The sequence below is a fragment of the Manacus vitellinus genome, unplaced genomic scaffold (genome assembly GCF_001715985.3).
Source record: "Manacus vitellinus isolate BGI_N305 unplaced genomic scaffold, ASM171598v3 scaffold_2_pilon, whole genome shotgun sequence".
Taxonomy (NCBI): domain Eukaryota; kingdom Metazoa; phylum Chordata; class Aves; order Passeriformes; family Pipridae; genus Manacus; species Manacus vitellinus.
Genome location: NW_021940208.1, coordinates 13752142 through 13778543, shown reverse-complemented (window position 1 = coordinate 13778543; position 26402 = coordinate 13752142). Strand labels below are relative to the sequence as shown.

General features: G+C 37.1%; 1 protein-coding gene across 3 annotated transcripts in view; it reads right to left on the bottom strand.

Moving 5' to 3' along the window:
• The window catches only part of IFT88 (intraflagellar transport 88), a 44593-nt gene extending 22861 nt beyond the window's left edge, over positions 1-21732 (bottom strand). For 2 of the 3 annotated variants that reach the window (XM_018071339.2, XM_029960901.1), the window contains exons 1-18: positions 20817-20906; positions 19799-19861; positions 18998-19054; positions 17801-17854; positions 17437-17500; positions 17291-17360; positions 16197-16287; positions 14700-14804; positions 13511-13613; positions 12760-12874; positions 12429-12660; positions 11663-11733; positions 10907-10993; positions 8225-8324; positions 3338-3424; positions 2504-2690; positions 1864-1972; positions 251-401 (exon numbers count right to left, since the gene is read on the bottom strand). In XM_018071339.2, coding sequence (XP_017926828.1) covers positions 251-401; positions 1864-1972; positions 2504-2690; positions 3338-3424; positions 8225-8324; positions 10907-10993; positions 11663-11733; positions 12429-12660; positions 12760-12874; positions 13511-13613; positions 14700-14804; positions 16197-16287; positions 17291-17360; positions 17437-17500; positions 17801-17854; positions 18998-19054; positions 19799-19861; positions 20817-20906 — 1836 coding nt within the window. Of the gene's footprint in view, positions 1-250; positions 402-1863; positions 1973-2503; positions 2691-3337; positions 3425-8224; positions 8325-10906; positions 10994-11662; positions 11734-12428; positions 12661-12759; positions 12875-13510; positions 13614-14699; positions 14805-16196; positions 16288-17290; positions 17361-17436; positions 17501-17800; positions 17855-18997; positions 19055-19798; positions 19862-20816; positions 20911-21634 lie in introns of those variants that run through there. The other variant, XM_018071341.2, reaches the window with a different exon arrangement.
• Between the last annotated feature and the right edge of the window lie 4670 nt (positions 21733-26402).

The window sequence follows — 26402 nt, the reverse complement described above, 5'->3', positions numbered from 1 at the left end:
CAATGACCACATAAAGAAACATGAACGTCTGGGTCGGTCTCCACACGGAACCACAGGCTATGTGTTTCCTTAGGCTCTGACTACAAAAATTAGATTTTGTCTCTCCCAGTATCTCTTTTTTTTTTTCCTTTCTGGAGGACATTTTAAAAAAGTTTAAATGAATCAATTGTTAATTTGATATAGGAACTTAGGGCAAAATTTTCTTTAATTATTATAAAGTGCACTGAAAAAGCAATATAAGAGCAAGTACCTCATAGTAATAATGAAAAGCTTGGGATTTATCACCTTCATTATCATATAATTTCCCTAGCTTTGAAAGTACACGTGGATCAGTTGGTACTACACTGATCAACTGCAGGAGCCACTCTATGGCTTGATTGGGATCTTCCATGATCTCGTATCTGAGTTTTCTTCTGTCAAGGACTGATGTCGATGGTAGTTTGATTTACTCAGAATTCCTATTACTTTACCTAATGCAATCCATGTGCTGAACAGATACACCAGTCACTGTAGCGTGAAGATACACTGGCCTTCTTTTTTTTTCATATTGTTTTCATAATTTCATTTCCATTAGAAAGTCTTTTTGTTACGCTAAAGGAAAAAAAATATTCAGAGACTTCGGCTGCTCTTTCACCTTAAAACCAGGCTGGACTCAACAGAACTATGGGCTCAATTCTCCTCTCTCTTTCTGACACTAATTTTACTTTGACTTCCTCGTTTATAAGAATAAGTCTGACAACCAGGCCACTGATTTTTAGCCTTTACAACTTGGTTAGTTTTTCATACTAACAGCATTTTGTTTTACTGTAAGTGATAAGGTGAAACTGCTATTCCCAAGAACAGACTTTTGCCAGTAGTGAGGTTTTCTGCTGTATGTCTAAGAAGCACAAGCCAGATTCTGGTCCGGAGAGGCAGCATTAGCTGTAACTCAGCCTGTAGTGTGCTCTTTCCTCCTCAGTCACCCCTGAGGGGCACAATGGCTCAGAGCTCTCAGCAGTGTGAGCTGGAGCTACTGCCCAACCTGCTTTTTCACTTTCTGTTGCATCCTACCTATCATGCAAAAAGCTTGTGAGTATTGGTGGAAAACAGTTGTACACAGCAGTGAAGCAGACAAGCTCTGCTCCAGATGGGAACTCGGAGTTGTTGGGCCATTTATGCTGTTGTAAAGGGGCTATACAACAAGCAATAGAGATCAGAGTCCTTTGGTATTCTTGGAGGTTACTTATTTTACTGACTAAAATATATTTTTATTATCTACACTATTCTTAGAAGTGTAGTACAGCAACTGAAATCTGTTCTGCCTTGGGAAGGATTTTATTACAGTTTGCACATCCTCAGAAGAATTGTTAAAGAAATTCATAGTGTAGAATATCACTGGTGATGTGCAAAGCCAATTCCTCCCTTCCTCAGTTTTTCAATTTGTTGAGCTTTTGCAGTATTGGGAGATAATTATTTTCTTACACATACACTAACTAATCTGAAAACAGCTTTCAGAAGAGAACATCATATTCATTAACCATAATTTTTTTTTCTTAAATATTTTACTTACTTGTGCTTATATATGCCATATTATTTTCATAATAAAATCAGCAGCATTTGAAATATTCCAGGACACAATTTAACATTGAGGGTAAATCACTAATTCCCTGCAATGAGAGCAGTCTTAATGTATTTCTTCACTGGAAATGTTCTAGCAGGTTTAAGTTCTGGTCTCATTTTCACAAACATCAGAGAACAAATCATCTTTACTATAATGGACACTGCAGTAAATTTCTAAGTCACCCTGTCATGACTGAAACACGTACTTCAGACTAAATGAGTTTACTATAACCACCACCCTTATCATAATCCAGAAAAAGATACATGCTTGCTATCTGGTAAAGGACTTGGGCACTATTTGGAAGGATTGCATGGAGTTTCAGCAAAAAATCCAAAGCTTCGTCTATCCTGTTTAACTTCTTGTACGCTAAACCTAAAAAAAATAAAGGTTACAGATTCAATGCAGTGAGAAAAAGACTACTTAGGCCTACTAACTGACAGAATAACAAGAACACCAAAATTGGTACTTGGAGGAAGTATGACTGCCTTGACATTAACAGACTCTTTGTGAGAGCCATGCTTGACCTACCAAACTGATAAACACAAGGAACGTGAACCCAATCAAAGTGCAAGGACGCCTGTAATCTCACTTTTTGAACAAGATGAATGGGGGAATAAGGGTTTAATAATGCTAAAACTGGTATACTTTTAGTAGGTAGCATAAATTTCTTAATCTTCAAAGTAACTTATTCATCTGGAATTACTAGTCAATTTTCTTAACACGGGGATTTTTTTTGCAGAACAGACAGGAAGTACAAGTTAATATCTTTCTATAACATAAATTACTCAATAAAGTAATAATAATTCACATATATTTCTACATAAGAACACTCTGAAAGACAAATTCTCAGAAAAACTGTTATGTTTAGACAAAAGCTAAATCACAAAAGCACCTATGACTTACCAAGGTTATAAAGTGCTTCAGTGCATAAGGAATCATTCCTGAGAGCTTCCTTATAAAATTCAGCTGCTTTTTCATAGTCTCCATTTGCAAAAACAGTATTTCCTTTGTTAGTTAGAGCTGCTGGATTATACCTATCAGAATTTACAGCTAAATCTGCATAGTTAGTTGCTTGTGCCAATTCATTCCCCTACATGAACAAAACAAACATTGTATTAGCCCTTTGTCAGTTAATTTTCTTGCAGCTGTGGCTTCTTACAGGAATTACAAAAGATTGAGGATTAAAAAAAAAAAAAAGATTCTTCATTCCCAAAATATTTCTTATATATTTGCATAAGGCAGATCATCTCTTTCTAGTCGCTGATAACTTAACACTTGAGATGTGTCTTGCTATTGTGTCCCACCTGGTCTGGAAGTTTTCTTTTAAAGTAGCATTTATTTAAAAAAAAATAAATAAAAAAAATACCCATACCCTACCAACTTCATACACAAACACACCTGCCTAAGCTACGTAGTTCAGGTCTTCCTAAGTTCAACCTGGGTCTCCAGGACCCACGTTTTAAATGGAGCCACTGAGCTGCTGCACAAATCCCACTGCAGACACACTTCTGTGGCTTGGGGCTCAATCTCACTCTTCTTCCCAGCAACAGGATACAAAAAGACCTGATCCGAACTTCAACTACAGCCAAGAACTGGTGTTCCAGATTAACTCCGCTAGCACGCAGTTTCTTCTTGTTTACAGGGATTATTTAGACAGACACAAAAATTGTTACAAAAATACAGAAATTGCTACATAAACCACAGTTCTTACCTGGTTTTGTTGAAACAAACACTTACCAAATAATAAAGGAATGAAAGGTTTGTTGCAGCTGCACTCTTTACTCTGCTATCCTTTTTTTCAAACATTTTCAAAGTCTCCAGTGCCTAGAAGTAATTTGGAAACAACTTACTTCCAACTGAAGTAAACTTACTCCAAAATCCTTTCAGAAAGCATTGATAAACTTCACAGTAACAAACAGCTAAAATCATCAACTCATGTACTCACATATTTGATAATTACTAGAGCTTGTAACACATACTTATAAGCATGTACATGCAACAGTATATCTGTATTATACATAACATTCATTTTGGTCACAAAATTTCTAAAATATTGAATATTTATTACTTCTCCAAAATTTAGATTAGATAAGGCTACTGTGAACTACACAGATATCTGACAATTCTATACATATAAAACACAGCGTTAGATGATTTGCTTTTAATCTGGCTAATTAAAATTCTCATACATATTTTCCCAGTTCTTTAAGTGAACACAAAACAATTGACATTAAAATCCTTATTAAAAAGCTAAAAGAGAACGTGCCATATGTAAAAAAATACACACAACAGCATAGGACTGGACTTGAACTTGCAGTTGGTTTGTGTATTAAGACAACGACAACTGCCCAAGTCTAGGAAGTACTCAAATGTGAAGCCTGAGGCCACGAAGTTTTTTAAAAACTTTTACATGAAAACTAAATGTCATCAACTTCAAAATAAAGATAAAAAGTAAACATATTTAAACTATGAGAGAAACTTCGAAATAAAAGGCAGCTTTTTCTTTTGGACAACATTTCTAACTGCAGACTAAATGATTAAGAAAAATCTGTCTTCTTGATGCCAAATATTTATACTAACTACACAAACTGTTAGAATATCACAGTGAGCACAGTCCCATCATGTATTACAACACAGATGTGGCAACCTCAATTTAGCCATCAACACTAGCAATTCAAAAGTTTCCCTCTTTATTGACATGAAATATTTCAGCTGCTATTTACATATCAAAGCAAATGCATTATACTGTATGTCAAATGCCAAAATAAACATAAATGAAACAGGTTTTAATTGACTGTCATACATACAATGTTTCACAGTTAGTCTACACAAAAAACAAATGATGTGTAAAATGACAAAGTATACACAGTTAAATGCAGTTCATTGATTTAGTCAACTACATTCCACCCAAGAACTATGAATTACTAATGATCTTAATATTCTCCAATAACAGAAAATTCTCTAAAAATACACCAATTTTAACCAAGAAAAGCATTTCAAAAGGCTCTGGATTTTGTGGTCTCAGAAATGTAAGAATTGTAACTATGATAATTTTAAATTTTATATATATTTGTGACTTTCTCCAAAAAGGGAACGATCCCAAATATTTTCAGATGTCATACTACTATATCTGAGGTACTCTACTATTAAGAAAATTCTTCATGGAATTTTTAGTGAATTTAGAGCTTTATAGTTCAAAGTTACTTTCTGAAAAGCTATTTCCCATTATAGCTGAGTTATTTAACTTTGCTTTTACTGCTAAAAGGTATCTTTGATGATAAAGATCAGAGAGGAAGTAATATCCTTTTCATGTATAATAAAAAGTTCACGTGGACTCTAAACTCAATTCATTTACTGGTCATTTGCTGGTAAATAATGTTGCAGGTCTCTTGAACCCTTTCAGCAATTATGAGCCCTAGGATGAAAATCCATAGCAATATTCCTTTTGTCCTTGCAACACAGCACTGTCTCATCAGCTACATTTAAAGATTTCTAAAGAACTTCTAACTTTTTAATCCCAACAATAATTATTAGTTAGATTCAACAATCAAAACACTGACTGTCCAAACTATTCTTTGTGACATGCTTCCAATGTACCTAAATTATTTGCTTACAGAAATTAAACTTCAAAGCAGCTTGCCTGACTCAAGCAGGGTGTGCCAGAGGTGTTTAGGAGCTGCATGGTTAACCTGCAGAATTTAGGTTTTAAATTGATTTTCAAAGGTTTTTTCTGATATTAAAAAACATTCAAAATGTCTAATACACAAAACCAGACATAGTATGGTAGTTTTCCTCTTGAATTTTCTTTTATTTTTTTATTTGCAAGACCTGTTTTAAAATAGCATATTCATTACAATGAACCCATCTATTTTAGTGTTTTGGGTTTTCTTAAACACAAAAAAACCCCCTTTAAGTCTTGAAACTGAGTATTTCAAAAAGTTTCCATTCTTGTTCTTCAGCCAAAGGTGTGCTGAGCAGGTGGTGAGTTAGTAAGTATACGAACAACGGGCAGATTGGATGAATTTAAATGGCAGCTGCAGTTTTACCAGAACAAAACCAAATGACTCTCTGCAATCACCATTCTGCAGTCCCACTGTACCATTAAGTGGTTTCAGTGCAGGTTAAATAATAATCACATAATCCAATTAAAAGGAGTTCTCCCCTTACTGCTAACTTCCAACACCCTTCCCTCTCCCTCCATTTAAGTACTACACAGAAACATCACCAACAATCTCTGTATATCATTTTACTACTGAGAATTGATTTTAGGGGGCTTTTTAGCCTATACTGGATACTAACTGGAAATCACAAAGAATTACCATCAAAATAGTAATTTCTTAAGTTTGTACGACTGTTTACCTACCCATATCACTCTCACCCTTCAAAATCTACCAAATTTGCCCAAAATTTTCCAAACTCTCAAAATTGCTTCCTGACCTCAGAAAAGCTATCAGTGTGCTGGTTTTGGCTGGGATAGTTATTGTTTTCATAGTAGTTTGTATAGGGCTGTGTTTTGGGTTTGTGTTGGAAGCAGTGTTGAAACTCAGGGATGTTTTCATTACTGCTGAACAGGGCTTACACAGAGCCAAGGCCTTTTCTGTCTCTCACCCCACCCCACCAGAGAGTGGGCTGGGGGTGCACAGGGAGTTGGGAGGGTACACGGCTGGGACACCTGACCCCAGTTGATCAAAGGGATATTCCATATCATATGGCATCATGCTCTGTATATAAAGTAGGGGAAGAAGAAGGAAGGGGTGAATGTTTGTATGAGCAGCTTTTGCTTTACCTATTACACTGCCTTTATCTCTACCCACGAGTTTTCTCACTTTACTCTCCTGATTCTCTCCCCCATGCCAGCAGGGCAGGGAGTGAGCAAGTGACTGCCTGGTTCTTTGTTTGCAGCTGGGTTAAACCACAACATTCAGACATGCAGTGTAACAAAGTATAACTCTCTTGCGGTATCTACAGGGAAGGAGAAGTGGACAAGACAGGCAGGAGGAGGAAGAGCTGTTCAGGAAACTAGAAAAACTTAAACATGAGAAGTAAAAGGGGTTAAAGTCAAGCACGTGGCCCTGTGTGTACCCGTCCAAGATGTGTGAAGGGGAAGGACCTTAGAAGATGATGGAGGTATTCACAGCTTCAGCAGTAATTTTGCTGTATATGATCTCTCATACTTCTTGCCACTTGTGCAAAACTGGGGGTTGATATTCCTTCTTATTTATTAAGCATTCCTATCACTGAATGTACCAACCAGTGCATGTTAGAAGGAAGCTGATCAAATCCTGTCAGATATCTGAGCTTCCTTTTGTTCAAATGAAGCTGTTTTCCAACTGCTCACATTTCAAACCAAGCCTTTTCCACAAGCAAATAAAAGATTACATTACAATTTTGATGAAAACCTGGTATTATAAGTTGTGCCACAACCCATAAAGATTAAGTGCAAAAAAATGCATTTGTCTTTAAATAAAACACTGTCAGAAAGCTGCACATTCACTCAGATAATACCAAAAACTTAAACGTGGCAAGCTGTGGTATTAATTTGTACACCTATATTGGCAGTGCATAGAAAATGAAAGCTAGAGTTAACAGCCTCCTGTACTTATTAAAAAGAAACTGGTGAAAATTTTTAAATGAAGCCAGTTTGGCATAAAATTCACAGGTAGAAATTTATCTTACTAGTGATTGGGCAGCCAGCTAGAGAAAGATCTTACCTACATAAATATACAGAAATCATTTCAAAATAACCATAAGTTATCTCACATGTATATTTAAAAATACAACAAACCAATTAAACATGCAATAATGTGCAAGATAAAAAAATACAAAGTCACAATGGTTTTTGTAGATCAATCTTCTGAACTTCTGCAAGCTATTGAATTTTGAGCAATGAGCTATACTTTTACTCGGAAGTACTAATACTGTATCTTTTCTATGACTTTTTTTCATTTGCTAATACACACTGTTGCTTAAACTGCTGTAATATCTTCCCAGTACTGGTGATTCAGCCAGCCCTCTGTGCTCTCCAGAGGGGCAAGCATTTTTATAAGACATGCAGAACTGTCCAAGCTCCTGAGCAGACGCTTAATTTAATTTCAATTTGTATTTCAATGGAATGATAGGAGGGTCGACTAAAGTATAAGAACAGTTTATAGTAAAATCCTATAAAAGCTGCAGTACGTGGGGAACAGTGAGAATACCAGAGCATAAACATTAATGATACACATGAAGTGCAGCTGCATATATTTTGGTACTACAGTCAACCTAACAAGATTCGGCTCATATTAATGAAAACACCTTCATGTTGATTAGCAACAAGCTTTCTAGGCTCTATTGACTGTACTAACCTCAGTTCCACTAACTGTAATGACAGCTTGGACACCCAGTGAAGATAACTAAATCTAGGTGTCTTGATTTTGAAGCGCATTCACGCCAGGTTCTGTGGCAGAAATTTTGTTTAGATAAAACTCATCTCTTGCCATTGTTTTTATAAAGTTATTTTACTGATCAGCATCAAAATAATTTTGTTTGCATAAATCATTCTTTCCCTCACCAAAAAATATGCTCTGGCTAAGAAAGGTATCTTTGCAAATACAGTAAAAGCAGTAATGTGAAAAGTTACTATACCTGGTTAAAATTCTGCTGCCTCAAGTAAGTAGTGGCTTTATTTATTTCCAGGTCATTGGCTAACTCTACATAGTGGGAAGCTTTTACCGCATCGACACACCTGCAACAGAAGCGATCCATAAAGACAAACAAAATGCACCTGTGCAAACCCCTCTAAGTTATACACTTTTGCATCTAATTTGTGTTCCAAATTCAGTTTTTCTTAGCTAATCTTTCTTCACAGAGGAAAAGAGCACTCTGATTAAAAAATATTTGAGAAAATATTTATACCCATAACTTACCTTCATAATAGTACCTCTGCTATCTCTTTTTTTTTTTTTAAGCCAGCTGTCTAAATATCAATTTATTTTTCACCACTGAGCAATACTTGATATCAAAAACTCACTAAGACAATTTTTCAAACTATTTTCTTTGGATACATTCTATATGGTGGTTTTTCAAACCTCATCTCCTGTTGCATATATTACCAAACCTGTAGACCAGATTAGTCAACAAACTGCAGAGACTGCAGATTGTGTCCCTGAGCTCCATAATAATAATAAAGTCATAATAATAAACCTCTTTCTGGTCATCTCCCAGTTATTTGTGGCTTAGGGTCTTCTGCAAAATGAGTGCAGAAGAGAATGCAGCAGACAGTTCAGATGTTCATTCACAAACTCCATCTTCCAGGGTTCGATGTGGTCTACCTTAAGCTGCCTGATCATATGAAGCAAGACCTCTATTGCATGTACATACTGTTCTCTCAAACAGCTGGTAATTAAGCACAGTCAATGAACAACTTGCAGGATGTTTCCTTCATCCCTTCCTCTATTTTTTCAACTGGTGGAGAGCTGACTTCTTTCCTTCCCACAGTTGGCTACATTGCCAACAGAAGTTTAATTTAACAAACTGCCTCCTGCTGTAATTGGGTTGGCACATGGACAGTCTCTATACAAATGTCTTTTATGCTGGAGGAAATAATATATTAAATAATAGTAATTTCTTCTTTTATTATAGATGTCTTTGCAAAGTCAAAAAAGTTTTCAACTGCTACTGCTAACATCTTTTAACTATAAAATGCAATGAGATCTAACTATCCAACTGTTCTTTTTGGAATATGACAGAATAGTCCCATGACTATGTCACGTTTTAAGTAAGAAGTTATGAAATCCAAAGACTATTTGTCCCCACTTAATTTCTCTAAAGACAATTAATCTGATTAAAAGCACATTTAATACTCAGAGGACTCATTAAAAAGTTTATCATTTGAAAAACCAAGCTCAAACTGCTGGTTAAACTTTTTCACTGGGCTCAAATACCTCAGCCTAAAATAACAGAGAGTAGATCTGTCCTGATACACACAAAACAATCCCACATATCTCACCAGAAGTTGTCTAACTAGCCAGAACACATAAAAGAGTGTGTTACTTCATGACAAGTATTCTGTGGATAGCACTAAGAAAACAGTATCTGACAACCTTTTCCAATTTTCCTGAAAAAAAAAAAAAACAACAAGATACAGAGCAAACAAATACGACTTACTCATGCTAACAAATTCTAAAGTGGCAAGCTAATTTTCACAGGACATACTGTTTAAGTTCTGATAATTCAGAATGGCAGAAGTAGTGAAATTGTAAGATTATAGTGATTATTAAACCATCAAACACCACCTTGTGGACCCTAGCAGACAAAGCACATCTGTGTGAGAGATTATTTCATATTAGTATAAAAATCCTTGTAAATTATAATTATAGGATCTGCACAATTTGAAAATAATCCTAACAGGCCAAAAACCCCAGGCAAAGGACAGTCCTCTTTTCTCAACAGATGTCCTTCACTACCCAAACACTGAACATGTAAGTAATTTTGTGCCTGCAGATACACAACACTCATTTGTGTACATGTTATTTTCCAGTGTTACTAAAAATACATAAAAATATCAAAGTCCTTATAATCGAAAACTAAAAGTAAGTTTAAAATACATCTTGGGAAAGTTATACAAATCATTTTTATATTGTCATTACAGTAAGTGTGTCTACTTGATTTTGTTTTAAAGAGAAGAGTATTCTCCTTTGGAAAATACCACAGAAAGCAAAAGCTAACCTATAAATTAAAAAATAAAGTTCAAATGGTGAACTGTATCAGCAGCCTATCCCTGTATATACTTGTAAAATGTTTAAGAAATGGTAGATTAAGTTTACATTTAAAAATATTAAGTTTTTAAATGAAATGCAAATAAACCTTTCCAATAAAAATTTGGATTTAAGTATTTTATATAATGAGTCTATGGAGTAATGAAAACTTCTTGGGCACCCCAAGTTTTCATCATGCTATCTTCAAACTTACACTAAAGAGTAGTGATCATTACCTTCCATATAGCGTTTGTTTACTGAGATTTTTAAAAGCTTTTCAATTTTCAAGTTGAATTTTCAAATTCAATTGAGCTTTTAGAAGTTCTTTCTGCGTGAATACAGAACAGTGCAAAATATATATTTAACAGCTGAGTTTCAATGATGGACTCTAATGCTTTGTTTTATTCTTCTCCATAGGATTATGGAGGCAAACTGTAAACAGCCTGGATACTACATTGGAGATGTGGGGCTTATGTTTCCCAGGCTGTTTATGTTTGTGAATCTAGTTTCATAACCAGCACAAGAGACTCACATATAGTTTAGAAAAAAAGAAGCCCCATTTGACTCTTACCAGTCATAGCCTACTGCAAAAGATGTCTCAATTACTGGTGCAATGAGTTTAGCAGCCGTCATGATGTATTCCTCTGCCATGGATTTCCTAAGGAAAAAGAAAACCAAACAAAGACACAACATAAAAATATTAAAGAAATTCTTCACTGCAAGGGTAGTGGGGCACTGGTGGCCTCAGATAAGTTGTGGATGCCCCATTCCTGGAAGTGTTCAAGGCCAGCTTGGTGGGACTTGGAGCAACTTGGTCCAGTGGAAGGTGTCCCTGCCCATGGTAGAGGGGTTGGAACTGGATGATCCTTAAGGTCCCTTTCAACCCAAACCATTCTATGTCATCATTTCAAAAACATGTATAGAAAAAAAAAACCAACACAAATCTTGTTCCTGCTTCTTCCTGCACTCAGGACAATCTCAGAAGTCAGTCTAACCAGTCCCCTGCTACCTGTATCTTGACACTGCCCTGTATCTTGCCCTGTATCAGTTTTTTCTATTTTCCTTTCACCGCACACTGTAGTTGTATTCTTAAAAAATCTCTAATGCTGCAAGTTTTAAGCAACGTAACCTAGATCATTTGGGGCAGATATTCTACTTTAGTGCAGTACACTAAACTGAGTGATCCAACTGGTTCTTCTGAGTGTGTTCTTTCCTAAGAATTATGACACTTTCGTAACAAGAGCTGTGGACAGGTGAGAGTCCGATAATCCTTTCAGGAGCTAAAATCCAGGCACCACAGTCAAAAAAGAACAGATTCCATCATTACCTCTCACGTTCCATTTGACTTATACTGTCATTTTTAATGGCTTCGAGCAGTAAATTGGTATGTAGATCATCCTGAAGGGGGACAAAATAACTGCAAATTATGCCAGTATACAAACATTTTAATTATTTTATAGATAATACGACTGCAAACATAAATTGATGCAGAATACATAGTCTATAATGTCACTTACTTTCCACATTTGAAAAAGCTAGCTTCAGTTTAAAGTAGTTTTCTAACTGTAAAATCTGAAATTTGGCATTACAACTACTTCAGTCCTGTTCTTCTGCTCATATATGTTGTCACAGCTCACGTTAGGGTTGTTAATGGATGTAGATCGTGTCATGTATATCAGACTGGGAAGGCTGCAGAGTGAGAATATTCTCATGCTTAAAAATAAGCATTTGCTGAACTGCATTCAGCAGAGAAGGACTTGTGCTACCTTCTCATTACAATAATTCACATGATCATCTTATGATTTCTATCTTTCCAGCTAGCTCTAAAAGAACTAATAATTAAATTCAAAAGAAAATGGTGTGGATTTTATGTACATCATATCTTTTGAGAAGAAAGGCTTTGAATTTTCTTCCATTATTTTACACTTCCAAGCAGTAGTGTCACACTAAATTCATGTTGGTAAAAAAAAAGTTATTTTAGATATCTAAGTACACATTGATTTACATATTCAGTACTTTCCAAGCATTACATATATCTCCCTCTTTCTCCCAATTTACTATGTAAAGACACAGTTTCTTTTTTTCAAACTTACATTTAATGAAATGTATTTGTCATCAAAATCTACTTCCAAAGGAACTGCAATCAGTTTTTTGAAGGCTTTCTTCATTTGCTCACCATTTCCAATAGCAAAATAACATAGGATCAAGTTGAAGCCTGCCTTCAGGTTTGGGGATATGCTCATTATATCTTCAAATGAAGAAATGGCATCAACGTATTGGCCAGTTTTAATAAATGCAACTCCAATATTTTCCATTATTTTCATCCTAAGTAAAGAAATCAGGATTAGGTTATATTTTTAACTCTCAAATCATATTGTATCCAAATCTTGTGTTTCATAAGCAGGCCTCCTAGAAGAAACTCACCTCATCTCTTTGTGGGCACTAGTAATCTGGTCTAGAGCCATACGGTAGAATTTGATAGCTTTGGAATAGTTCCGCTGTTTTAAATATATATTTCCCATATTTACCTTCAGTATACCTATCAAAAGAAGTCAATGAGTTACAAGATTTTTAAATTGTTTCAAAGTGGCACAGTAGAACAACTTCCTAATAAATTTGTCTTCATTACAGGATACCAGTGTCCCTTTAAAGCAGCACTGCACAGAACTGCCTTCACCCAGGAGAAGATGAAGTACTGATGAAACCTAGGAAAGAACTACCATGTAAGATGTATTCTGATTTTGACTATGAACTGAGGGATGAGGTAGAGATTATTTACAGTGCTCTCCAGAAAAACAGCTGCACATCAACATCTCTAAGAAAAGTGCACTGTGGTTGTCTCAAAGATGTGCAAAATACTAAAAGAATCTTTCAGGAGGGAAAAGCCAAATCAAAAGAGAAAAAATTAGTATTAGAGCAGACACCATAGTGTGTGTGCCATGAGAAAATTATAGACTTGTCTTTATGTTTAGCTTAGCCTATGGAAAAAAAAGATTTCATGAGTCAGTGTAACCTAATGTGGTTTGCCTCTCCAAGTCAGAGACTGGCTATCTGTTGCCCCCTCTGACCAGCTGACTCTGAGGGCTGAGATCTCTGTGAATCAACACCATACAGATGCAGCCCTCATTTTGAATGCCTAACTACCAATTTTAATCCACCTTAGAATATAACCTACCTCCACTGGTGAACATCTTATTCTTCACTATGACTTGGTAAGTAGTCAGTGCTTCAGCATACATTTCATTAGCAGCATACTGACTGGCCAGATTGAGAAGAACCTATAGAAAATTGGAATTATAGGTACAACAAAATACATTGTCCTCTCAACAGTAATAAACTTGAATTCATAATAGATAATTTGAAATTAATTTTACTTTGGAAGTCCTGTTTGTACCAGTTTTAAGCTTCCCATCTTTAATGTTCCTTTGTTCTTGCATATGGACATAGAGGAAACAAGTTTAAAAGATACTTATTCTAGGTAATTATTTTATTTTGTACATAAATAACTACCCTTCAAAGTCATACTAAGTGAGCCTTAAATCCAAGTAAACGCAATGTTATAATACAAAGTTATTAATAAATATTCATACAAGCTCATTCTCAGAAACTGTGTGTAATTTATGGCTCCCAACATGTGGAAAACAGTCCCACTGCCCGAGGTCACTCAGTTTAGAAAGACAGAATTTTTCCAAACTGCTGTTTCAAAACACAAGTTCTGCTGGTGTCAGGTAAAACACCTCCGCATTTTTTCCCCAGCTTTACCCTGACCTTCACAGTAAAATAAACTATTAGGTCTGCCTAATTTAATTGTTAATAGTTGTCTCTACAGCACTACCCAGGGTACAGCTTTAAACACACCTCTAGTATTTTTATACACCTTGTACCCTTTTTTTTTAAAAAAAGTCTACTATTAATTTGAAAACCAGAATGTAAATCTAGATATCTGCTTTAAGATTCAAGAATATTACTGTATTCTATTTCATGTAATACATTCTCTGTCACTTTATGGTTTAATTTAAAGACAGCATCTGATCTTTCCTGTTTTCTTCTCTTGGCATGTCACATTTTCTAGACTATTTATTTCTGAAGTACAGGGTTTATATCTGTTACGTTTTGATATGCAAGTTTTGCATGTGAGTAGATAGCTGGAGTAGATATTCATGGGCATCCTTCTCCACTTAACATTGAGTACATGGTTTCTCTGGTACTTGAGATGACACGGTAATAGACTCAATGACATAAATGGATCTCCTCTGGTACCCTGCTAGGAGCATTACAACACACACACTTCAGGAAACACTGAAATATCTGTTCAGGGGGGTTTTTAGCAACATTTCAATCACTGAAGATTTCTAAGCACTTACTGAGTAAGTGAGGTCTAAGTTGATATTTTCTGGAGGAGTAATTTGTTCACGTTGTCTCAGCAATTCTCTTTCCTGTCTTCCAGCCTCTTTTGCTTTTTCCAGAGCCTTAAACAAAATGCTAGAATTTAACAGTGCCTTGAATCTTACTGACCCAAGATGACAAAAGTATACTCAAAAAAGTATGAAGAGAATATACTCATGTCTATTTTCTTTAGATGCATAGACTGTACCAAATGCCTGAAAAAAGGCACTATAACCCACAAAAAGGTGTTACTTAGCACTAAACATACAGTCTATTTAGCTGTATAATTTTAGAGAAGTACAGTCACACACATGCATATGCCATAATCACTACATTATCATGATCCTAGACGATTATTCTACTTGTATTAATCACAGAAAGTGCACAGAAATGGTTAAAGGAAAAAAAAGAGGGAGCAATTAGGTTTGGCATGTTTTCTTATTGCAGAATCTCAGCGCAGGCAAGTGTTGGAAGGAAGTAAGTGAAGGCAAGAAATAAACATGCACGTTACAACCACACAAATGTATTCTGTACATACACCTTCACTAATTCTTGATGCTGGTAAACTGCTTTCCCTTTTTATCTATCCACAGTGGTTATGTCACATGTACATACCCAATTATAATTCTCTGCAGACTGGTGTCAAGACCCTTTGCACAACTAATGCTCTGGGTCTAGGAAGTGCCATTAGCAGTCCTGTATGCCTTCACAAGGGTACAATGATTAAGAAAGTAATGGTTACCACTCCAGGTAGCGATTTGGCAGCCAGCAATGAAGGAAGTACTTCAAGATACAGCTTGATTATTATCCCTTATGACAGAAGGCAAATCCAACTTGACTCTTCTATAGATAATGAGTTGGCAACTTTGATGGCTTTTGCAGAAAAATGGATATTCTGCTGGACTTACCAGAAACTAACACAAACGTTCTAGAGGACCCCTAGAATAGTCTGATATAATCTACATAAGAAACAACCCTTTGACATCAAGAAAAAAAGAATATTCTAGAATATACATGCAAGGAGCTCAGGAAAAATTAACAAAACAAGTTAGCTCATCTCCTGAAAGCTGAATGAATTCTAGATCTCAAAGCAAAAACAAAGACATCTGAAAAAAGATAATCTACCAACAGATCCAGTACATTAAGACAGTTGAAGTAAGATTAAATGATGCTGTACCCACCACATTTCATAAGACCTACGGAGATATTTGAAATTGTCTGAATCGGAGTAGCATAGAAAAATATCCCTTTGTGTCAAACAGAAAGACCACATTCATTAAAAGTGCTAATTTGTCCAAACAGCTTGAGCTCTCCAAAAACATCTACACTAGATGTAAATCAAATGGGTGAGAGCCTGTTACTTAGCCACTATTCACAGGCACAACATTGCTCTAGTACCCTCTATAACAGACGAAACACTTATCTACACAAATTGTTCTTCACACAACAGCAAAAGTGAAATCTAGAAAAATTACCAATTTCAAGTCTCCACAGCTGTTGGCAACACAGCTTTCTTCAACCAGTTCATTCACTTTTTTTTCCAACTGCCTCAACTTCTCTTCTGGACTAAAACAAAAATAACAATAAAAGGATTAACACTAGTAACATAACTGCAAACACTAAGCTTTTACACATAATTCAATTCTTTTACACACTACTCAGTAAAACAGCACAGTGATGTATCACACGTCGCAACTAACTGGTTTTCCCATCAATGAAAATATCACAAGAAACTATGCCCAAAGAAGATCCTCCAAAGATATCACATTCGCACTTTCAATTTGAGAACAGAGACCTAAGAAAACATAAATCCTCTTAAGAGAACAATACAGACAGGTAAATTTCATTAACTCAGCTTGTTCAGGAGAAGTAACAACAGAACAACAGATAAGGTGTTTCAAGTCAAACACCTAGTGAAATGAAATATCACATTAAAAGCAATTAATTGAACCTTTATTTACACAGATAACTCCAAAGTACTGCTTGCACATGCAGATTATAACAAAAAGTTGTTATTCATCTAGATTTTTTTGTCTGCTAAATAATTGAGCATTTCAGTAGGATTCCCTGTTCCTACATAGTTACATTTGGGGAACGTAACTTTTGTATTGGAAAGCTCAACGACATTTTCTGAGGGAACTCCACAACATTTGCACTAGCCTGCAAATTTTACCTCAAGTGCTAAGAGAGAAACGGCAGGCAAATTCCCTCAAATTCCCTCAAATTCTTCCCAGAGAGCTGCAAGAATCATGGTGTTCCTTGCCTGTCACACACACTTCCACGATCCTCCACAGTTCTATAGAACAGCATTTGTGTGACAACACCTACGTCCAGGCTGCTGAGCTATTCAGAACTAGAAATCACTGAAATCAAATGTTCCTGAAAGTCAATGTAAGTGCTCCAGCAAGTCAGCTAACTACATGTATACTGTTTGTGGCATTATTCCACAAAGTTAAGAGTTTGGCCTCTCAAGGTTTTGTAACTGCCTGGATGTTTTTGAACTCTATGCATGGTTGGCTTTCTGTTGCTGTTAATGCTTTGAAATAATTTAATGCAAAGCTGAACAAACCTGTCTGAATTTTTCTTTTCCAGAGGTGGAGCAGGACCTCTTGCTTGGCCAAGAGGATCAAATGAAGAACCTGCAAAATTAACAGCGTACTGAAAATTATAAAATAACATCTCCCTGGGGCAGCTGGCAGTTTCTACAAACCATACCTCTCATAGCTGCCTTAGTATAACCTGCAGCTTGCACTGCTGTCATTGGTCGAGAAACCCCATCCTCAAACAAAGAAGAAGATATATTAAATTAGACTTACTAAAAATTATATTGTGGACAATACAGACATCATTATATGTATTTAGAGATATATAATTTTATATATTTTATTATTTATATATAATTATATACTACAAAACCTTTAAATACAAAAATTAGTTACCACCCCACTCAACTGAAAACATTTTTTTAAATGCTTTTATTACTTAAATATTACAATCTTTTAAAAATACTTGTATCAAACACTTATCCGAAAACTTTATTGTTCCAAATGAATATAAAACGTACATATTGAATCTTTACCTGTATACCTCCTGTCATTGGTCTTCCCATAGATGAAGGTAAAGTTGTCTTTGGCTAAAAAAATAAGTAAATCGTTTGAAACTGGCATTCAGAAAGCATAAGAAGCCTAAGTACAGTCTTCTCAAAGCTGAGGTTTAAAAGTTGAGCTCTCACATAACTTCATAGCAAAGTTCCCATTTATGTTATTCATAAACAATACACTGCCAGTGCCTGGCAGACTTAAAGATGTTGAACACTTCTGTTAGCACAAATTTGCAATAAGGTTTTTTTTTATGTATTTGGATACTTCTGTCAGCTCATTTAAAAAGAGGGAACTTGAGGGAATTTGCCTGCCGTTTCTCTCTTAGCACTTGAGGTAAAACCTGCAGGCTAGTGCAAATGTTGTGGAGTTCCCTCAGAAAATTATCTGAGGCAGCAGTGCTTTCCATTATTAAATTATTGAAATTACTATCTTCAAATTGAACAAGTGATTTACACAAGATACTTCAGTAAAATTCTGAGTAGAGCTGATAAAATCTGTCCCTGAATTAATTCTTAAATTTTACTTTCATGCAGATTTATTTTATCATAAATACAGACACACTTTTTAACTGCCAATGGATATCTCTTCCATTTCCTGAATGACACATACTGTCTTCCTGCAGAAGGTTAAAAATGTAAAGAAACAAATGTGAAACATTTATTAGTAAGTGCTAAAGCTTGCTACAAATATACAATACAAACGGACAAAAATTAAGCGTTTCAGGCCATGAAAAAGTATTCCCCTACTTCCCACTCAAAGGCCTATGTCTTACTATTATACTCACTATCCACATACACCATGATTGTTTTTCATTTTTACTGCTAAGGATTAATGTACCTCAGCAAGGATTATTGTGTAGGAGAAGCAAATCTGTGGAGCAAAAGATACAGTATTGTGGACAATGCCTTGGAAATTCTAGTTCTGTTGTTGCGGATAAACAACTCAGACTTCCAGAAAAATTTTCCCAAGTCAAAATAACAAGCTATTCAGTTTCCCCTGCAAGAGAATCTGGTTAATTCCTTGGATTCTAATGCCTTATGAAGTATGGAAGTAGATTTACAGTATGGTTTGGGAGAAAAAACAAAATAATCTCACTTTGTGCGAGGAATTAAATGTTACATTTAATTTTTGGTAAATACCATTTTCATTAGGGATACAATAGAACAAAAACCTACCCCAAATCCAGTAGCTAAAGGTCTTGAACTTGCTGAGCCAGGAATTTTGGCTGTCACCTGAATGGGAAAAAAAAAAAAGAACCAAAAAAAAAATCCTCACCAATTAACAACCGTATGTGTCAATTATTAGTCTTTCTATATAAGTTCTGTAGTGATTTCACAGATATAATGCTTCAACTGTTACAGAAAGAATTCTCATTGTAGAAGCAGATTATTCTGGCAAAGAAGTAACAATCAGACAGTTCCAGCTCTTCTTTAGGCATTCAGTAGGTACTTCTAAAGTGCAGGTACGAACTTCATATTTGGTTTTGAAAACTGATGTAAGATTAAGTCAAAGCTAGATGAAAATAAGGGAATTGATGTCAGTTACGTTAATATGGAGGAAAAAGTTACCAGAACAATAGCACATGACTTTCTAAATCCCACTGTCTAGTATATATTTCAACCCTGTAACGGTACATCAGAGCCAGTAATTCTATGTTTGGAATATTAAACAAAGTCCTTTGTGAATGTATAATTTTGTTCTTGAACGAGGCTTTACCTCATTTTATCAAACAGGAAGACGCATTTTCAACCAAAGTTCCTTGTTGTTCTAGATTAACTCCAGAATGCAATGAAGTTAATCAGGCTCTGCTAAATTTTACTTATTTTTCATATGCATAACTGAAGCCTGTATCTTCATGTTAGTAGTAGACAAAACCCAAAAGGTAAGAGATTCTCTGGTTTGTATCAGTGCCAAAGTTCGAGCTAAGGCTCTAGAGAAGCTTTACATTATTGCAATGTATTTTCAAAGGTACTTACAGGGGGTCTTCTTCCATGACTTGTTCTTGCTGCCTGTTGAAAAGCTACATCGTTTTCTAAATCCTAGAAAAGATAAAATAAAAACATCAACCCTTTTAAAATGACAACACCCAAAGCCACAATTCCAGAACCTTCAGACTACTAAAAGCAGAAAGGTAAAAACACAGTAATTCTTCCCAAAATACTTGACCTGAAGATAACTGAAGAACAGGTTTTACTGCCATTAAATTACAACGACAGTATTTGTCTATCTTTTTTGGTATTTTAGACTAGGAAATCTAAAAACTCATTATTCTCTGAAAAGTAAAAACATACTGAGGAAGCAGTGCTGAAGTGATAAAATATGAAATTTTATCTCCATCCAAATGTTTACTACTCACACTATTTCTAAATTTTAACATTAAGACCTGCCATCCCAATACATTAAGACATCTCATGTCTCTCAGGTCATGCTGCAACTCCTGTGAATTTGGCATTGGGATTTCACACAGGATGCCACGTCTAGTGGGTTTGGATCAAATGAGCCCACTGTTGTTCCAATTCCACCATACCAGCAGTTACCAGAAAGTGGTCTGCAGGGCTATCTTAAGACACCCCAGATTGCACAGAGACCTACAGTATTCCATTTCACTGTGAGCTCCAGCAGCAGCAGCTCAGCAAGAGATCAGTGACCTATTGGCCAATGAGTAGCCTCTTTTGTCAGTAAACGAGCTCCTGCACATAATCTGGGAAACACCACACTGAATGTGCCTACAAATAACTAAGATTTTATACTTCATAAATTCTAACTGTTATAGTGTATTAGGTTTCCTGAGATGTACACAACTCCTTTGCTGGAATAGAAAACTATCAAAGAATTAACTAGTCAAAAAAATCTTGGAGAAGCTTTTTATGTTTTTTGCTAAATAAAGTACATTTCACTTCAAAGCAGTAGTAAAGTTGTACACAAGTTCTTATCTTGTACTTCTAAATTATAATTCTATCTATGGGAAAGGTGGAAAATAGCAAATATTTTTACCTCTGTATCAAACATGGGATTATAATCATTGTAGCCAGAATAGAGATCATCTTCATCGTTCTCAGGAGCCAGATGGACATTTTGCATCATTTTCCTGTGAAACATTTAACATGCCAAATGTTACCCTGGTGGTTTTATATAAATCTTTAAAAATGTAAAATACAAATGTAAGGTTTACAAGTTCAAAAGAGCTAGGACTCACCTACAGACAGTATTAAATAGCACCATTTCACAGAATTATATTTTGTTTTGTACTTATACCAGTTATGAAAACTGTTTAAAAGATATTCATCATTAAAACTAAACGATTATAACAACTAACTGTATTACTACTTTTCCAATAGTATCTTTCCATTGTCAGCTAATTCAGGTTTAAGATAACTCTTTCATATTCTAAAGTTTGTCTTTATTAGGCCAAACCATAGTAGTTAAGTCTAATGAAAGGTATCGCCCCTAGCTTCAAATCTTCCTTCCTTCATATGTCCTTATATCAGCATAGCCAAAGGTATTATACAGATACGAAGATAGGAAGAATGTTGTAAATAGAATCTATCATACATGAAGAATCTATCATACACGAAGAATGTTGCATATAGACGGAAGAGTCAAAAAGGTTTTTAAATGCCAGCATTAAACAAGCCCAGGTTCCAAAGTCTTTCTTCACAAACACTCCACTGTCTAATACGGCTGCATTCGCCTGGTGGCCTCTCCCTCACGGAGCACAGACACTAAGGAGGTCTCTCTTTGCCCGGCTTCCTATTTTCATAAAAATCTTAAGAAGGCAGCGTTTGATTTCATCAGTAACATGAAGTACGTGCCCTTCAGCAAGCGAGCCCCAGCCAGGATGAACCGCACGGCTCCTCTCCGGCAGCAGCAGCAGGAGGAGGAGGAGGATGTCCCCCGCGGAGCCACCGCGGCCAAACTGCTCCTTGCGCGAGCTCCCTCAGCCCGCGCCCGAGGCGGGGAGCGGCGATGTGCCCGGGGCGGCTCCGCCTTGGCGAGGGCGGCAGAGGGCGAGCGGCCCCGAGCACCGAGAGGCCCGCTGCCCGCTGCCCGCGCCCGACGGCGGCCCGGCGGCGTTGCTCCGGGACACGGCGCGGTCCCCGCATGCACCGCGGCCGGGCGGGCGAGCGAGCGGGGCCGGGCGCAGCCGAAGCCGCGGCCCCCGGGTGGGCGGGGCCTGCCGTGAGGGACAGCGCTGCTCCCCCGCCTCGGCCGGGGCGTGCTTGACCTCGAGGAGGTGGGGAAAGAGCTCGCCCTCACCTCGTTTCTGCAAATTGAACGGGAAGAAAAGGTCCTTCAAGCGTTTAAGTGTGCACCTAATTTCCCGAGTCACAATCCAAAACGTTACAGATATGGCCTAAAACTGCAGACGATTCCCTAGTGCTTATGGCGTTTATATACTTCCCATGGGTATAACTCGGGGCAAAGAGTGAGAAGAGTTTGTTGACTACAGTCGGCTTTGAATAAAACTTCCGTTTCTTGTGGTGGTGGAGTAAACTAGGACAACTCACATACTGGAATAAAAAAAACCCGCACTTTTCTGTCCCCCAAAGGGATTTTAAGTCCAAACATTCAAACAACTGACTTCTGTGAAGTTGTCTTTGCCATCTTACCCCACTGCTTCCAGGAGATGTGTGGGCTGTATCCATTGCTTCCAGCTTCCACCTAAGATGAAGGTCTTTATCTGAATGCTCCATTCATCATGTCAATATTTTAAAGAAGAATTTCTTTATTATAGTTTATTATATTTGAATATATTCAATATTTTAGAGAAGTGCTTCCCTATGAGAGCGGTGAGGTGCTGCCACAGGTTGCCCAGGTAAGTTGTGACTGCCCCATCCCTGGAAGTGTTCAAGGCCAGGTTGGACAGGCTTGGAGCAACCTAGTCCAGTGAAAGATGTCCCTGCCCACGGCAGGAGAGCTTGGAACTAGATCATCTTTAAGGGCCCTTCCAATGCAAACCATTCTGTGACTCTGTGTGTCAGGTTATCCATGTTTCCAATATGGGAGCCTCAGTGCTAAGAAACAAAAGTTGTATCATGTGATAGACGTACAAATAAAATTTTGTTTTTCCCTGTGCTTTTCTTGTCTTATGGAAGAGGAACACAAAACAGCTGTGTGGGCTCATCGGACTGCCTACCTTTGTCCATGGGATAAGGAAAACAAATGGAAACAAGATCTGTTGTCTGCTAGGCATTGCTTTGCTGTGTGCAAATAAAACTCTGTGGTGTGGGTGATATTTACCGACTTTAAAGGGAAAATTATTAGAATAAATTAATTGGTGTTTCTGAAACATTAAGTAGAGGGCAACTAAAGTTCAGAATGGGGGAAAAAAAAATCTATGCTTCTCCATAGCAGGGAATTTAGGATTACAGGATTGTAGAAGGGACCTCAGGACATCTCTCCCATCTTTATACCTAGTTTAAATTTCTTTGTGTCTCTTCCCAGTAGTAAAGCCAACCTACTGTCATTTTATGGTGCAAATTGTTATTTTATGCTATAGATTTCCTCGTGAGCGAAAAGCAAATATACTTTGATAAAGTAAATGGCTTCTTGCATAGCTGTCAAAGCTTGCACTCAAGCACATGCCCCATACCTGAGAGTACCTGAGAGCATGTTTCTCGAGCTCCAAATTATTGCTGGCACATGTCCTCTGGAGCACAGTAGGACTCCACTTGCAGGGATGGCTCTCAGGCAGCAGCCAGCACCTCTGGGCAGAGACCTCATCACAATCACCACTCACTCTCGGGGTGCTCAGCGACACCATTTTTTCCAATAAGCTGAGAAATCTGCTCTCAAAACTGAAAAGCTCAATTAAAAAAAAAAAGTTATTAAAGCTTCCCATAGGCCAGTCTCTGAAACAAAATAAAAAAAATTAAAATCCCTAATGTCTTAAAAAAAGATGATTCCTCCTACCATTTTTACTAGTTTCTGTTGATATTTTGGAAACCCTGACGAGTGTCAGTGGATTTGCTCACAGCAAATCATTAACTCTGGGGAAAGTTTCACATGCCTAAATGGGAAACAGAATAGAGCAGGGATCTCTGAACAAGCCTACAGTATTTTTGAGAGAGAAAATATTTTATGAGACCAATTGTAACCTACCCCTACTGCCTTATACTAATGGCATAAAAAGGCTGCAAAGACAATAAACAGTACAAAGTCAGTCAGAACACCCTTTTTGTGGTCAGGGGTTGTGCACATTATGCAATGTCAGGGCCTTCTGCTGCTCACCTTTCAGCCTCAAAGTCCTTTTTGGAGAGATAAGGTGAAGAGGATATGAGTGAAAGGTCTTTCTACTCTGACTCCCATCAAGAGAAACCAAGATAACATAAGGAAGTATTAAGACATTATCACTTCTTGCATTAACCTGTTCACGTTCCATGCATGAACCACTTTCACACAGAAACTTCAGACTTGAGAACTTTGGACATGAGAATCTTTATACTCTAAATTTCTGGAATACAAGTATTTTGCAGCATAACAGACTTAAGGTGGGAAAATATTTTGGTTGCATTCCTTGCCACAAATTATGAACTCCAGCATAAGAAATATATATACATTTATAGTAACCTTTTTCTGCCTGTGACTCCTCATATATTATTGAGCCTATGGTTTTTAGAATTTTCTCATTGTCCCCAGATGCATCAGTATGTATCTGAGTGGTAGGTGGATTCTGTGGATAGCTCTGCTATCCATCTTGTCCATATTGGAGACCTGGGCATATGGGTGCCCAGCGCTATTCTGATGTTTCAGCCCAAATGCCTAGGGCAGTGGAGAGGAGGCACTGGGGTAAGGAGGCAGTGCATCTACTTTGTAAAAGAGGTGGTGCCAAGGCACCACTGGAATCTGACCATGTTCATGTTGTCAAATTTTCTTACCCTCCAAAATTGTGTGTATACACTCAAACCAGTTATTGGAAGTGGTCCCTGGCCTCTATGGACTCTGACCATACTGGAAATTATATTGGCGAATGGTAATTGGCCAACACTTTAATGGGCTATTTCAACCTCAGAGACATTTAGCTCCAGCACTCAGTCCAGCCCCTCCCAATGCTGCATGTTGCCTGTGCTGCTGGAGCGTACACCAGTGGTCAGGACCTTGGGAACACTCCCTGGCCCAGGTCCTTAGGCCTTGCAGTACAGCTGTTACTTTTGACATCCTCACAACAACATGAGAGTCTCAACAGACTTTTTTCATGTTTCTAAAAGCTGTGTCAATCTATGATTTTTTTTTTCTGGTGCTGTAAAGTATAAAAACGCATGAAGATTTAAAGCAAAACCCTCAGGATCCTTTGGACAACACAGGACCATACTAGTGGGCTGTGATTATAAGATATGATCTAACAAGATGATGCTACAGGAAGAAACCCTGTAATGATGTAAGATGATGTAATTGTCTTTACTGGTTTTGGCTAAATCCAGAGGGCAAGCTGGAACACAAATATGACAGAAAGAAGTGTAGCAAGTTTAGTATACAGTCCAAGTAACATCATATGCTGTGAATTCCTAATCATTAAGCCAGCAGAGTCACTAAATGAAGTTCTCCTGTTCTTTTGCCACCTTCTGATTTTCATCCCTGCCCCAGATCAGTCCTCTGACTGGCATCAAGTTACATACTTGTGCAGCTGAAGCAAACTGCAGATCTCATGAGGTTTTTCTTCAGATACCTTTCAAGACATGAAGTAAAAGATCCAGGGACAGCAGTGAAAAATTAGGGCAGATTAAGGAGACCATGAAGCTATACTCTTAAGTATGAACTTCTTTTCCTTTCAACACATGGTGTATCTGTCTTTTTGCAGTGGTAACATTGCAAATTGATGCCAAAAAACCTCGGTATGATTAACTGCTCAGAGACTTTTTCATCTTTAAGCAGCAAGGTATTTGTTTATTCAACACTGGGAGCAAGCCAGCTCACGCTGGACAAACTTGCTCAACCTGAAAGTGCAAAAGCAAGCAATTTTATACGCTTCAGATACATGGTTACATCATTTATCATACATATTAATAAGTAGGCTAGTCTCTAGGCGGAGTCTTTCCAGGCACGGGCAGTCTTCTCCTCAAGCCTTCATCTCTCTGGTGGTCGCCACAGATATCTTCCATGATTTGACCTCTTCAATTTTCTTTATTAGGTGATCTGAATTCTTGAAGCTTGCAAAATCCTGGCTTTGGGCCTTCTATATCTTATTCAAACGTCTGGTTTACCTAATTTATTGCCCTGTGTATACTATTCTTATTCTTTCTATGATAAGGCCTTTGGTCCAGTGAGCAGAATAGAACATGATATTAACCAGTGCTCCTAGAATGTTGTTCTAGCAAAACAGGTATTGGGGTTTCTTAGCAGGACAAGATATCTCGGTTAACTCTTTTAGGCCTCTTTTAGGCTCCCATTTCAAAATAAGGACTGTTCCAGGACCTACAAACTCAGGTTCAGGGGTTACTGGCCACCATCTGCCTGTTACAATCGCTGTTAGTGTGTACCTTACCCTTGCTTTGTCAGTTGAACTGTTCTGATCGGCCACTAATTGTTTTCAGAAAATGGTCTAAATTGAAAAAGTAATTCTCCCATTATAATCTTTAAAAA